Source organism: Alnus glutinosa, chromosome 13 (genome assembly GCF_958979055.1).
Source record: "Alnus glutinosa chromosome 13, dhAlnGlut1.1, whole genome shotgun sequence".
In the NCBI taxonomy this organism is placed as follows: domain Eukaryota; kingdom Viridiplantae; phylum Streptophyta; class Magnoliopsida; order Fagales; family Betulaceae; genus Alnus; species Alnus glutinosa.
Genome location: NC_084898.1, coordinates 25,473,139 through 25,486,903, shown reverse-complemented (window position 1 = coordinate 25,486,903; position 13,765 = coordinate 25,473,139). Strand labels below are relative to the sequence as shown.

General features: G+C 35.1%; 1 protein-coding gene across 1 annotated transcript; it reads left to right on the top strand.

The window, feature by feature from the left end:
* Positions 1–9,047: 9,047 nt before the first annotated feature.
* On the top strand, positions 9,048–11,011 carry LOC133854015 (ankyrin repeat-containing protein BDA1-like). Its single transcript, XM_062290035.1, has 2 exons — positions 9,048–10,010; positions 10,358–11,011. The coding sequence occupies exons 1-2, from the start codon at positions 9,153–9,155 to the stop codon at positions 11,009–11,011; spliced, it is 1,512 nt and encodes a 503-aa protein (XP_062146019.1). The 5' UTR covers positions 9,048–9,152.
* Positions 11,012–13,765: the final 2,754 nt, after the last annotated feature.

The window sequence follows — 13,765 nt, the reverse complement described above, 5'->3', positions numbered from 1 at the left end:
AAATATTTAATATTTATCTGTTATTTTCTTTTCTTTGTTTAGTTTATTTTTTTGTTTTTTGTTTTTTTCAGTTATGAAGGTTGCATTGTATGAGCAGAATGAGAAACCTTCTTCTGCCCTTGAGTAAGTTCAATTCTTATATTTTTTTTTTGAAGCAAATGTATTTTTTGATCTGATTTCAAATATATGTGCGTCACTTTGTATTTGGGCATGAACTGGTGATAGAATATTCTTCTTCTATAGTTGTGCGTCACTTTCTTCTTCTGTTTTTTTTTTTTGGTTTTCAGGTACATCAGAAGGAGCTGGCCGGCGTCACTTTCTCCTTTTTTATTTTTTATTTTTTTATTTTTTTGTGGTTTTCAGGTATACCGGAAGGAGCCAGCATCACTTTCTTCTTTGTTTTTTTTTTTTTTTGGTTTTCAGTTACACCGAAAGGAGCTAGCCATCTCTGTTCGGTCTCTTTTTTTTTTTTTTTTTTTTTAGGAAGGACCCAGCCATCTGTGTCGTCTTTCTTCTTCTTCTCTTCTTTTCTTTTTTCTTTCTTTTTTTTTTTTTTTTTTTTTTTTTTTTTTTTTTATTTTTGATATATACTTTAGTAACGTGTTGACACTAATACAACACGTTACAAGTTAAATTATTATTTTTTATTTTTATTTTTTATATTGGAACTTAGTAACGTGCTTTATTTTATTTATTTATTTTTAAATTTTTTTTACATGGATTTAGTAACGTGCAATAGTGTTGCACGTTACTAAAATATTTTTTTAATTTTTTTTTATTTATCTTTAATAATGTGGAACACTTTTGCATGTTACTAAAATTAGTAACGTACAACAGTTTTGCACGTTACTAGACCTAGTAACGTTCAACGTAAATTATCACGTTACTATGTTTACTAGCGTCTAATTTGCACGTTACTATATATTTACTAACGTACATTTTTTTATGCGTTACTATTTAGTAACGTGATCTCTATTTGGACGTTACTAAAATTATTTTAGTAACTATGGGATTAGAAACGTGAAAATCACGCCACTAATTTCACGTTACTATAGTTTACTAACGTGTAAAAGGCTTTTGCACGTTAGTAAACCTAGGTTACTAAAATTGAAAATTTTTGTAGTGATTCCTCTGCCAGAATGGCCGGATTCCGGCCAATCTAACCATTCTGGCCTGGGAAGGGTCGGATCCCCGACCGTTTTGGTCGGGAAAGGGCCAGATCCAGTCTGATGCAAGAGAAAATCAGACACAAATATAGAATTAATTGGTCTATGATGTGGCGATGAGATTGATTTGGCTTAAGCAAGAATGGTAAGGGTTAACTACTCAAGAAGGAAAGAAGAGACCCTTGGAAAATTGTGATTTAGAAGATATTCTCTACCGAGTTGTCAGTATCCATCAAGGAAAAGACCAAGAAGGAAAGAAGAGACTATCGACAAATCTCTTGATTCATCTTTTAAAGAAGTCCCATATTTATATTTACATTGTCGTCAAGTAATATTATGGTTATTATATTTTTCCTAATTTGGTAATTCTTTGGCACTAAGTATTTGCCATTAATTTGGAGATATTCTTTGGCACCAAGTATTTCCATAATATGCTTATTTGTATTTATTTCAAGTCTTAGGAGATTTTATTTTCTTTAGTAGCCATTAGGGCTTTATTATAAATAGGAAACGTTTGTAATGGAATAAGGAATATATGAGTTGATTATTATTGATAATTTTATCAAATTCAGAGTTTGTCTGTCTTTTGGGATAATTTTCTTGTTTTCTTCATTGCAAACTGCATGTTAAATAGCCTGCAGAATAATTACTATTCTGTCCGGCGTCACCGTCCAGTCGGTCGGCACTCTCCGTCTCCGTCTCCTTTGTCATTTGCTGACCAGAAGAGAGAAGAAGAAAAAGAAGAAGAATGAGAGAGAAGAAGAACGAGAGAGAGTTTCCATTTTAAAAAGAAGAAGAAAAAAAATCTGATGTGGAACCACATCGTTCGGGGTGTAAAAAAATGGGTGTAAGGGTTTGGGAGTTAGTATAGCATTTTTCTTGTTTATTATTATTAATTAAGTTAAGCCTATTGACTTTTAAACTGTAGAATAAAAAATTCGGATACAAGTACAATTTGGATATTTGTTACTTTAATTTGTCCCTGCTCTAATTTCAATTTTTTTTTTTAATTAATATAATTTTTATATTGTCCATAATCCCTCACGTTTGGACATAGCGGCTTAAATGCCTCCCCTTGTTGTCTTACAAACAAGGTGCATGTATGATGTATTGCATGCCTGGCAATACACTAAAAAAACAAAAAAAAAAAAGATTTTCGTCACTTACATTTTGCTACGTGTACGGGCATTGTACACGTGGTGAATTGTTGGCCACGTGTGCCCCACGTAACGGATTTGGGTGTCACTAAATTCACATTTAGCCACGTGTATTTTAATACACGTGTCCAAGTGGCCACGTGTCACAAAATACACGCGGCTAACTGTCAGCCACGTCTAAAATACACGTGGCTAAATGTATTTTTCTTTTTTCTTTTTTTTTTTTTAAAAAAAAAATGGAAAATTTTGTATTTTTTTGACACGCACTCTTAACACACGTCTCCAACAATAATATTATTGCTTAAAAAAAGAAGAAGAAAAGAATAGATCTGTTCTTTTCTTCTTCTTTTTTTTTTTTTTGGTAGCAGCAATGCACCGAATCGGTCGCCGGCTGCCTCTACTAGGTCGCGTACGGCGACCACTGCCTCTACCAGGTCGCGTACTGCGACGGCTCGTACACGGTCGGCGATTTCGTCACTGAGACGCTGTTGTTAGGGAACTCCGGCCCGGTGAACGACGTCGCTTTGGGTTGCGGCCACGAAGACGAAGGTCTGTTCGTCGGCGCCGGAGCTCAAAGCGTCGTCGTTTTCTTATTGCCTGGTCGACCGCGACTTGAGCAAGTCCTCGATGCTCGAGTTCAACTCAGTCCCACCCGGCGACTCGGTCACAACTGCGTTACTGAGAAACAGCAAAAATCGTACGTTCTACTACGTCGGACTCACCGGAATGAGCGTGGGTGGTCGGGGAGGCCATCGGGAAGGTCGACCACGCGGTGGTCGGGGAGCTGGCCGGTGGTTCAGTACTGACGGAGAGAGAGAGAGAGAGAGAGAGAGAGAGAGAGAGAGAGAGAGAGAGAGAGAGAGAGAGAGAGAGAGAGAGAGAGAGAGAGAGAGAGAGAGAGAGAGAGAGAGAGCGAGAGAGAGCGAACGAGAGACGTCGGAAAGGCCAGAAGGAAGCCGGCCACGCGGTGGTCGGGGAGCTCGCCGGTGGTGCAGTATTGAGGGGGGGAGAGAGAGAGAGAGAGAGAGAGAGAGAGAGAGAGAGAGAGAGAGAGAGAGAGAGAGAGAGAGAACGCGATTTTATTTTATATTTCAAATTTGAAATTTGAAAGCTACCAACCCAAATTCGAAATTTGAAAGTTACCGACCCAAATTCTGGCCACGTGGCCAACTCTCTCTCTCTCTCTCTCTCTCTCTCTCTCTCTCTCTATATATATATGTACTTTAATAATTGTGAATATTAATATATAATTGATAAAAACAATTGGTCACGTGTAATTAATACACAATATAAAAAAAAAAATATAAAATATTTTTAGCCACGTGTATTTAATACACGTGGGTAATTGGCCACACTGAATAAATACACGTGGGTAATTGGCCACGTTTAATAAATACACGTGACTAATTGACCACGTGTAATTAATATACGTGGCTAAATGCAAATATAAATATAAAAAAATTAAAAAATATATATAAATATTTTTAGCCACGTGTATTTAATACACGTGGCTAATTGGGCACGCTTAATAAATACACGTGGCTAATTGGCCACGCTTAATAAATACACGTGGCTAACTGTCATCTCGCCACATGTATTTATTACACGTGGCCAAGTAGCCACGTGGCTACAGTAACGGCTACTATAGCCACGTGGCTAATTGCTTGTTTTTTTTGCATATATATATATATGCATCCAAAAAAATTAGAAATGAGTTAAACAATTTCTTTCTATGTTCATCTCAATTTTAACCATGTAATTTTGGGTTGGCATGTGCCATTATTCTACTTCCGTTGGTTCTAATTGTTAATTTGTTCAAGAGTTACAAAGAACTCGTACAAGATTTCCTTCTAGTTGCCCAAAATCGATCTACTTAATTTAGATCGATGATCGATGTTAGACTACATGCATAAAAGTGAGGTGCAGAGTTACACAGTTGGTTAGTCTATAAATGAAAGAGGAATTAATGGATATATATTTTTTCTGGGAATACACCAATTAGTTATTTCTTATGCTTTCACCATTTATCAACAAGTTTATTCTACTTTCAATTTTATCAAATAGATCTACTTTCCTCTATATTCAACCAATTTTTCTAACATAAATACTTATAAATTATTAAAAGTAAACCCTTCGTGGTCGTGGCAGACCATGGAGCCCATTCCAGAGGCCATAAGGAGCCATGGAAGTTGAGGTTTGTAAGAAATTGAAGGATAATGAATAAGAAAAATGCTTAATTGGTAGCTAGTTTGTCCCTAAGCATTTTCTCCGTCAGGCCACGAATTAAAAAGGGCCTCACTTGCCTAAGCCGTAAGGTTATAAATGAAGGCCCAAATTAAGCTGCTTGGCCTTAAATGAAGGCATGGCTCAACCTTAAAATCAGACTCTCAATCCGCATTGGCTTTTAATATATAAATAAATACAAGTATATTAACTACAAACTAGGAATAATCATGAAAAAAAAAATTAAAGTTCTAGAAAATTAGAAATCAATCTAAAAAGCTTTAGAGAAGGCCAACACTAATTAAAGAGAATATGCAAAATAGTGGTTTTCCTTAGAATCATCTAACCAAGAAACAATTGGTCTCCTTTTAGAGGAAGAAATTTCCATTGCATACAACCCAAGAGCCTCACAGAAATTGATTCTGGAGTCTGTCACACGAATTGGTAGTTTCCATCAAATTTGATTCTAAATTTGGATTGTCAGACAAAACCAAAACAGGATTCAAAAATCTGTAGTGCAAACTTGCCTGAAGCCTTCTTGGTTGGGTATTTTGTCTGCTCTACAAATTAAATTGTTGGAACCCAAACCCATCGGATCGACCAACCCAAGGCCAAAAAGATTACTTATATTTTGCTTTGGCCAGTCATCTTTTAAGACTATATTTATCATGGAACTAGAGTAGTATTTTCCAAACTGTTTATTCTAAAATTAGTTCTCAAGTGATGTGTCAATCTCCCATGACTGAAACATGCAATATTATTTGAGAATTAAATTTTAAAAATATAATTTAATAAGTTTAGCACTTCTTGAATGCTTATACCACCCTTCCTCTACTAATCCTAACATAAATAATTTGGTGCTTTTCCAGATTAAACCCATCTGCCGTGCATGATCCTATAAAGAAACACTTGATTCTAATATATCTCTACATTTACAACGTATCTGCACTTTAGTTTTTAATCCTTATTTTCAAATTCCTACTCCTTACTCAAATTTTTGGATGAATTCTAAGATCCTTAAATATCTTAAGAAATATTATTCATACGCTTTGCCTTTATCTTAAAGAAACTAGGGTAGCATAACGACAAGTCTACGTGTGTAATCAAATCGCATGCATGCTCCTTTTTACATAGTTTTATAGAAATAATATCTAAATATTATATTACCATATTATGTATTCTAATTTAACCACATAAACGGTTATCATAATTTTCCCATACCATCATGATAACATCAGTACATCACCACAACCTGCCACACCATCATTTAAAGTAATTGGCATTGTACACATCAGTCGACCGAGCTCTTGCAGGAAGCTTGATATTTTTCATCTTCTCGGTCCGTTTTTGACCTCTTATTGAACTCCGATTGATCTCATTTTTTGAGGGTATCCAAGTAATTTAAGGTAATACACACAGAGAGAGAGAGAGAGAGAGAGAGAGAGAGAGAGAGAGAAGGGTTAGGAATTTTTACCGAATTCAAAATCTTAGGGCTCTTGCATTTCTCTCTTCAAGCAATCTCTGAAACATTTACGATATTTTGGCCTGATCAAGGAACTCTCACCTGACCTTTTTAGTTGCTGGAAGGTCTTTCTCTTACACTCTTTGCGACATGCTATTTTTGCTTCTTCTAATTTTGAAATATGAGCTTCTTTTTCCGTAGGAGTATTCACTGGACCAGGACTTTGTTTTGCATTGGGAGGATTTTGTCTATTTGAACGATTCCTTCGAGATTTAGCATCATTATATGGAGAGAGGGAGATAATTGGAAGGGAATGCAAAAAAGGAGTGAGAGAGGGAGGATGATTAAGATAGTGATCATAGGAAAAGGAAGGGTTGTCTACTTGCACCATAGCTTGTACAAGTATAGCCAACTCCAATTGGAGCCGTTTTGTTTAAGCGGCTCCATGTTGAGCCGTTTCGCTTAAAACGACTTCAATTGGATCCGTTTGTATAAAGCGGCTCCAATTGGAGCCGTTCTAGAACGGCTCCAATTGGATCCGTTTTATAAGGAACGGCTCCAATTAGAGTCGGTTTGAACTAAAACGGCTCGAATTAGAGCCGTTTTAACAAAACGGCTCCAATTGGAGTCGGTTTAGTTAAAACGGCTCCAATTCGAGCCATTTTCATTCAAAATGGCTCCAATTTGAGCCGTTTTGTTAAAACGGCTCCAACTAAAACGGCTCTAAAAGCCAGTTTTTTTGTAGTGATGGCATTTATGGAGTTCAAATTTATGAGTTCTTTACTTCAATTTACCCATAATAAGTTGTGATGGTATTCATCAACTCCATTACGTATATCGACTTCATTCAATGGAATACTTGAAGTAGATGTACATCTTCTTTGCCGCAATTAAAAGAACAACCAGGGGTAAAAAAAAATAGTCTCTGAAATTTGGTCAAAAAATCACTGAAAAGGATTTCTTCATGAACAAGCCCACATATTTTTTGGGACCCTCCCATTCCCCATTAAAGCCCACTTTTGTTTTGCCTTTGCCACGATGCTTACCTTCTGTTTGTTTTTTTTCTTTTTTCTTTTTTCTTTTATCTTTTGTGATGGTGGTGTTATGGCTATTAATAATATTCCATGGTTTGAACTTTGAACTCTGCCCCCAGCAAAAGAAGAAGAAAGAAGAAGAAGAAGGTACATGCACAAGTAGAGTAGCAGAAGCAGTACCACTGACCTACCAGACAATCCCAGGCCCACGTACATGCATATGATATCATTCCGAAAGAAAAAGCTCGATCCATCTCCATCCAGTAAACGTGCTTTACACTTGATTGTCCGCAAACAACGTTAAAACGTTGCTTCAATAGACAGATCGACAGTTACTTTGGGTTCCCTTTTTCTTTTTCTTTCTTTTCATTTTTGTACGTCTGGATATTTAAATACCACTTATTCTGACACTTTAAGCGGATAAGAATAAAAATAAAAAATAAAAAAATTCACGTATCACTCGATCCTGACATTTAATTACTTTTCCAATCATACTCATAAACTTTAAAAAGTACTAAATTTAGTGTATCACTCTTTTAATTTTTTACAACTTTACCTTTTTTCTTTTTTTGTTTTCTTTAAATCCTAAAATGGAGTGGTGGCAAAATTCTTAAAATATCCCTATTTTCTTTTTTGGAAAAAAAAATTTCAAGGATTTAGGAGTTGGTCAGGATTTAATAGAATTTGCAAAAATACCCATGCTTGAATATTTGATTTTATTAAATTTTTTTTAATACGAAGGTCATTTTTCCATATCATTTAAATATTATTTAAATTGAATAGTAAGAGAAAGAAAGATGAAAGAGAAATCATTTAAATATTGTTTCAAATAAATGTTAGATTGTTAGAGGAATGAGAGAAGAAAGAGAGAGTTTTTTTTATTTTTTTTTATTTTTTATTTTTATATATATATATATTAAAATAATGCTAAGCAAACTACTTTTGCTTCCCTATACGTAGGGTACAACTTTTGATTCTCTCGATATTTCCTTAGTTTTAGAGAACAATAAGAGAATCTGATTCAAGTGGTTTTCTTAGAGTTCTTTTAACATGTAAGGAAGTGAATGAAATTTAAAAAAGTTGCTACTAGTGCTCTAATATAAATAGTTTGGTACCTCATTTTTGTCCAGATTAAACCCAGTTGTCTTAAGGAATTTCTGGAATTTAACTTTATGGGCTTTTTACTTCAATTCATCCTTGCAGGAGAATAGTCGATGTGGAGGTTTACTCCCTAATAAGGTGTGATGGTATTCATCAACTCCATTACATCGATTTCATTCGAAGTAACCCTTTAAGTGTACGTATATCTTCTTTTGGCCATAAAAGAACACCCAGGGGGTAAAAAAAAATAGTGTCTGAAATTCGGTCAAAAAATCACAGAAAAAGGGTACATGCAAGCCCAATTCTTTTTTCTTTTTTCTGGGACCCTCCCATTCTTTTTGTTACGGTGGTGTTATGGCTTATAAATTTTTTAATATTCCATGGTTTGAACTTTGAACTTTAAATAAATACATTACTGTACATTACTGTAATTTATAATTTATAAATACATTACTGTACGGCCAATCTTCTCATCATTTAAAGCCATTTTCGCTCAAGATCCCCAGAGGTTTTCTTTCTCTTTTTCTTTTTTCTTTCGATTCTTGTAGCTAGGTCTGGATTCCTAGCTATAGCCTATATATGGCCTATTGGCATATGATCTGTATGTATTAACAGATCAACTTCTAATGGGTTTGGCGTATAGTTTGTTATTTCTTGAATCAGTACGTCGTTTATGCTAAAATAAACAAAGAATATTATATTGAAGAGAATATGAAAAAAATAATAATAATTAGAGAATAATGCTGAAATGCATGTAGTGATACATTACATAAAAGGAGGATGTGTTTTTCTCATCCCTGGCTATATCCATACTTCTTAGCATCACATGTTCACTCAGCCAATCCTATAAAAGGAGGACGAGCTAATTAATCTTCTCAGTTCTCATTTGCCAAACAATTAAGAACTTTCCTCATCTCCTCATAGTAGTTGAGTCGTTAGTTTTAACATTTTACTGCTTAACTCATTTTCTAAATTTGGTTGCCTGACTATCACTCTCTTCTGAATTCTAATGGATCAGAGTTTGAGGGATGTTGCTCAGCAAGGAAGCATCGATGCCTTGTACGAATTGATACAAGGGAATCCAAATGTTTTGGACAGAATCGATGACATTCCATTTGTTGAGACTCCTTTACACACAGCTGCATTTGCAGGGCACACCTGGTTTGCCATGGAGATCATGAGGTTAAAGCCCTCATTTGCTAGGAAGCTTAACCAAGATGGTCTTACTCCCTTGCACCTTGCTTTGCGAAAGCTCCGTGCACTTGATCAAGTTTTACTTGAAAATGAGCCAAATGACGGCCAAGTTTTACTTGAAATTGAGCCAAATGACGGCCAAGTTTTACTTGAAAATGAGCCAAATGACGGCCAAGTTTTACTTGAAAATGAGCCAAATGACGGCCAAGCTTTACTTGAAAATGAGCCAAATGACGGCCAAGTTTTACTTGAAAATGAGTCAAATGACGGCCAAGCTTTGCATATGAACCAAACCCAATTGGTATACCGACTAGTTCTTGCTGATAAAGACCTTGTCCGGGTCCAAGGAAGGGAGGGTATGACTCCTTTGCATGAAGTTGCTCGAATAGGAAATCTCGATATTTTGTCCAAATTTCTAGAAGTTTGTCCCACGTCTATAGAAGATGTAACAATTGGAGGAGAGACTGTTCTTCATATCGCCTTGAAGAACAACCATGGACATGCTTTTGAGTACCTTCTAAGATGGCTTCAGTGGACCAGGATTGAAGATGCTTCATTCAGTGTAAAGAAATTGCTGGACTGGAAGGACAAGGAAGACAACACTGTGTTGCACATTGCGGTATCCAAATTCAACAATCAGCCCGCGGAAGGTCCTGGCCCCTCATGGTTTCAGGCAAGTTCTCTCCCCTCATGGTTTCTAATTAATATATTAGGGGAATTGAGTGGGCGTCTAGGGGGGTCTATCTTGTTGGTCGAATGAATGATACTTAGGATTTAATTTCAGGAACATGCTAAAAATTGTCTTCTATAATGATTTTCACTTCAACTTTTGGTACCGAAATTTTATGTTCTCTCTTATTTTTTTCTTTAATGTGTAACATTACATTATTTTTGTCCATTTGTAAAAAAAAAAAAAATTAGCATTGTTTTAAGGCATGGGGTAGATTCGTTGAATGTTGTGAACTCTTTTACGTACAGTGATGAGATCAGTAATTATGCATCACTAATTAAATCATACAGGTCGTGAGGTTGTTATTGGATGCTGGAGTTCGAGGAAACAGTAAGAATTTAAGGGGTTCTACAGCTTTCGACATCTTGCAAGTTCAAATGCAAGTCAACAACAATGAGATGATTCGGATGAAGGATATGTTATGTCGTGCTAGAGCTTTAAGTGCTTCTTCTCTTCCTACAGTTAAATCTTATGAAGCTTTCCTCCAATCTCATCGCCCAGTTGACACGACTTTAAGAAGGTTATATACGTCGATGTATCGTGAACATAAAATGACAAATGAATTGCGCAGTATGTTCATGGTGGTTGTGGTGTTGTTCATAACAGCAACTTACCAAGCGGCACTCAGCCCTCCCGGAGGAGTTTGGCAAGATAACTACAATCCTCCAACTGATCAGTTCAATAGCACATCCGCGATCAACGTTACGAGTGAACTTAGTCCTACCCCACACAAGGCAGGGACAGTAACCATGAACAAAAAATATTTTTGGGCACTCGGTGTCGTTAATACTTTTTGCTTTGCATCAGCTTTCGCAATGATCCCTGTCCTCCTCCCGTTCAATATTTTTAGTTTTTTCTGTATGTTATCCATGGTATTCCTCTATCTGTCCTATGTGATTTCACTTTCCGTCATCGATCCATCTCGATCAAATAGCTGGTTTTAACTTTAATCATGAATAAAACTTTAGGAAAATATCAAATTTTGATTTCTTATGCTTTCACCTTTTATCAAGAAGCTAGCGTATTGTACTTTTAGTTTTACCAAATACATCTTTGTAATTGAATACTTCATCACATAGATATAATATATCTATATTCAACCAATTTTTCTAACAAAATATTAATTATACTCTAATATATATATTTTTTTTTGGAGTATAATTATTAGGGTCATGAAGGGCCATGGAGCCAATTCCAAGGGTCCTAGCTAGGGGTAGGGTTGTCATGGGGGTGAATATTAACTACAAGCATCCTCTATTTACAACAAATTACAATTCATATCCGCACATACGAATGCGGTTAACAAAAATTATAATTTATATATGTGAATACAGATAATAATTTTAGGATATGTGGATGCGGTGATTAATTGCACCGCACCCACATGTACACCACTACCTAGGGGGCATGAACGTTGAGTTTGGTGAGAAGTTGAAGGAAAATGAAAAAGAAAAATTATCGGTAGTTGATTCGGGCCTAAGAAATTTTTGATTTAAAAAGGAGCCCAAGTTATAAGGTTTCAAATGTAAGTAGGCCCAAAGCTGCCATACCCTAAATTAAGGCATGACTCAGCTTCCAAAATTGTGTCGTTAAAGTGAGTCATTACACACTGTCCCTCCAAAATTTTAAAAAATATCTTCAAATCTTATGTTTTTTATTTTTATTTTATGAATTAATTAATTTTTAGTTTTGTCCCTTCCCATCTGAAATTTTTTAATTCTGCCCTGATGAGGCTGCCACCCGATCGAATCAGTGGTTACAACTAATTTGATTGTGTTTGGAATATTTATTGTTAGCTGAAACCAAACACAAGCGACCAATTAACCCAAGCCCGGCCAACAAGTTTAGTTATATTTTGTTGTGGCCTGTCTTAATTAAGACTATATTTCCCAAGGCCACCAGAATACCACCCTAGAGCTCTCGATCAATTGATTTACATTAAATTAAAAATATATGTATTCATATTTTTAATTTAATGTAAATCATATTTTACTCAAATAGGGTGTAGAAATACTTGTATGATGTAGGAGTTTAAAGTCAAGTTTTGGCAGGTAATTATATAAATAAAATTAAAAATTTAATAAAATAAAAATATATACTTTTTTCTCTAAACTAAAATACACCCTTGCATGACAGTATAGTAATATATAGTTTTTCCTCGCAATAGTAAGTTTTGCATGACAGTGTATCTGCAATATGAACATTATCATGATTATCCAAAACTAAAGGCATAAGGCATGCGTGCATATCATTAAAATTTTGCAGCAAATGTTCAAATTTACCGAAGTTATGCATCACAATAGCTAGAGCATTTGACTAGGACTTGCTTTTGATGCCTCTTTCACTTTTCTTACACGAAATATATACAACAACATTTTCAAAATATGTATGCATGTTCAAACCTTAATAAGCTAATACAACACTTAATAATGCATGAATGAGTTAATAGCTTCAAAGTTTAGACATGTTATATCTCAAAACAGATTTCAAGAAACCAGTGATCGACAACACGTACATGATGCAAATTCGATCTATATTTGCATGAATAGTATCAGAGTCATCCAAGTAATTAAAATCTCTGTCCTTCTCTTCCAGCCTGAACATATACATCATACATGAATTTCATGGTCAGTGAGCAATAACTAATTAATAAGTCGGTTAACATGTAAACAAATGTACGTGATAGGCTCACCCTGCTAGATATAAAGGATCACATGAGATCCGTTCATCTATAGTAGTCTGCTTCCTATATAACACATTAATATAAAAACATAGTCAGTAGATCTCCCCCCATTGAGGACGTACAATTATCATAGAGGTAGTAGTTCACAAGCAGCACTATGTTAGGATGGGAATGCCATAATGAAAATGAGAAAATTATCTTTCCATTACATTAATACAATAATTCAACGGACAAAGTTAAGCCTTTTGACTTTTAAAATGCAGAATAAAAAATTCGGATACAAGTACAATTTGGATATTTGTTACTTTGTCCCCGTTCTAATTTCATTTTTTTTTTAATTAATATAATTTTTATATTGCCCATAATTCCCCACATTTGGACATAGCGGCGTAAATGCCTCCCCTTGTTGTCCTACAAACAACGTGCATGTATTGCATGCCTGGCAATATATATGCATCCAAAAAATTAGAAATGAGTTAAACAATCTCTCTATTTTCATCTCAGTTTTAACCATAAATCCATCTTCACTTCCCCGTGAATTTTGGGTTGGCATGTGAGTGCCATTATTCTACTTTCGTTGTTTTTAATTGTTAATTTGTTCAAGAGTCACAAAGAACTCGTACAAGATTTCCTTCTTTCCCAAAATCTACTTTAATTAGATCGTTGATCGATGTTAGACTACATGCATGAAAGTGAGGTGTAGAGTTACACAGTTGGTTAGTCTATAAATGAAAGAGGAATTAATGGATATTTTTTCTGGGAATCGAATACACCAATTAAGTTATTTCTTATGCTTTCACCATTTATCAACAAGCTTAATATTCTACTTCCAATTTTATCAAATAGATCTACTTTCCTCTATATTCAACCAATTTTTCTAACAAAAATACTTAAAATTTATTAGACGTCATACTCCAAGAAATTATTAAAAGTAAACTCTCCATGGTCGTGGCAGACCATGGAGCCCATTCCAGAGCCCATAGGGAGCCATGGAAGTTGAGGTTTGTAAGAATTA

Excerpts from the sequence above, each read along its gene's own strand:
- LOC133854015 (XM_062290035.1), top strand. The coding sequence starts at position 9,153 with ATGGATCAGAGTTTGAGGGATGTTGCTCAGCAAGGAAGCATCGATGCC. Across the intron at positions 10,011-10,357 it reads CTGGCCCCTCATGGTTTCAG|GTCGTGAGGTTGTTATTGGA; the intron begins GCAAGTTCTCTC and ends TAAATCATACAG.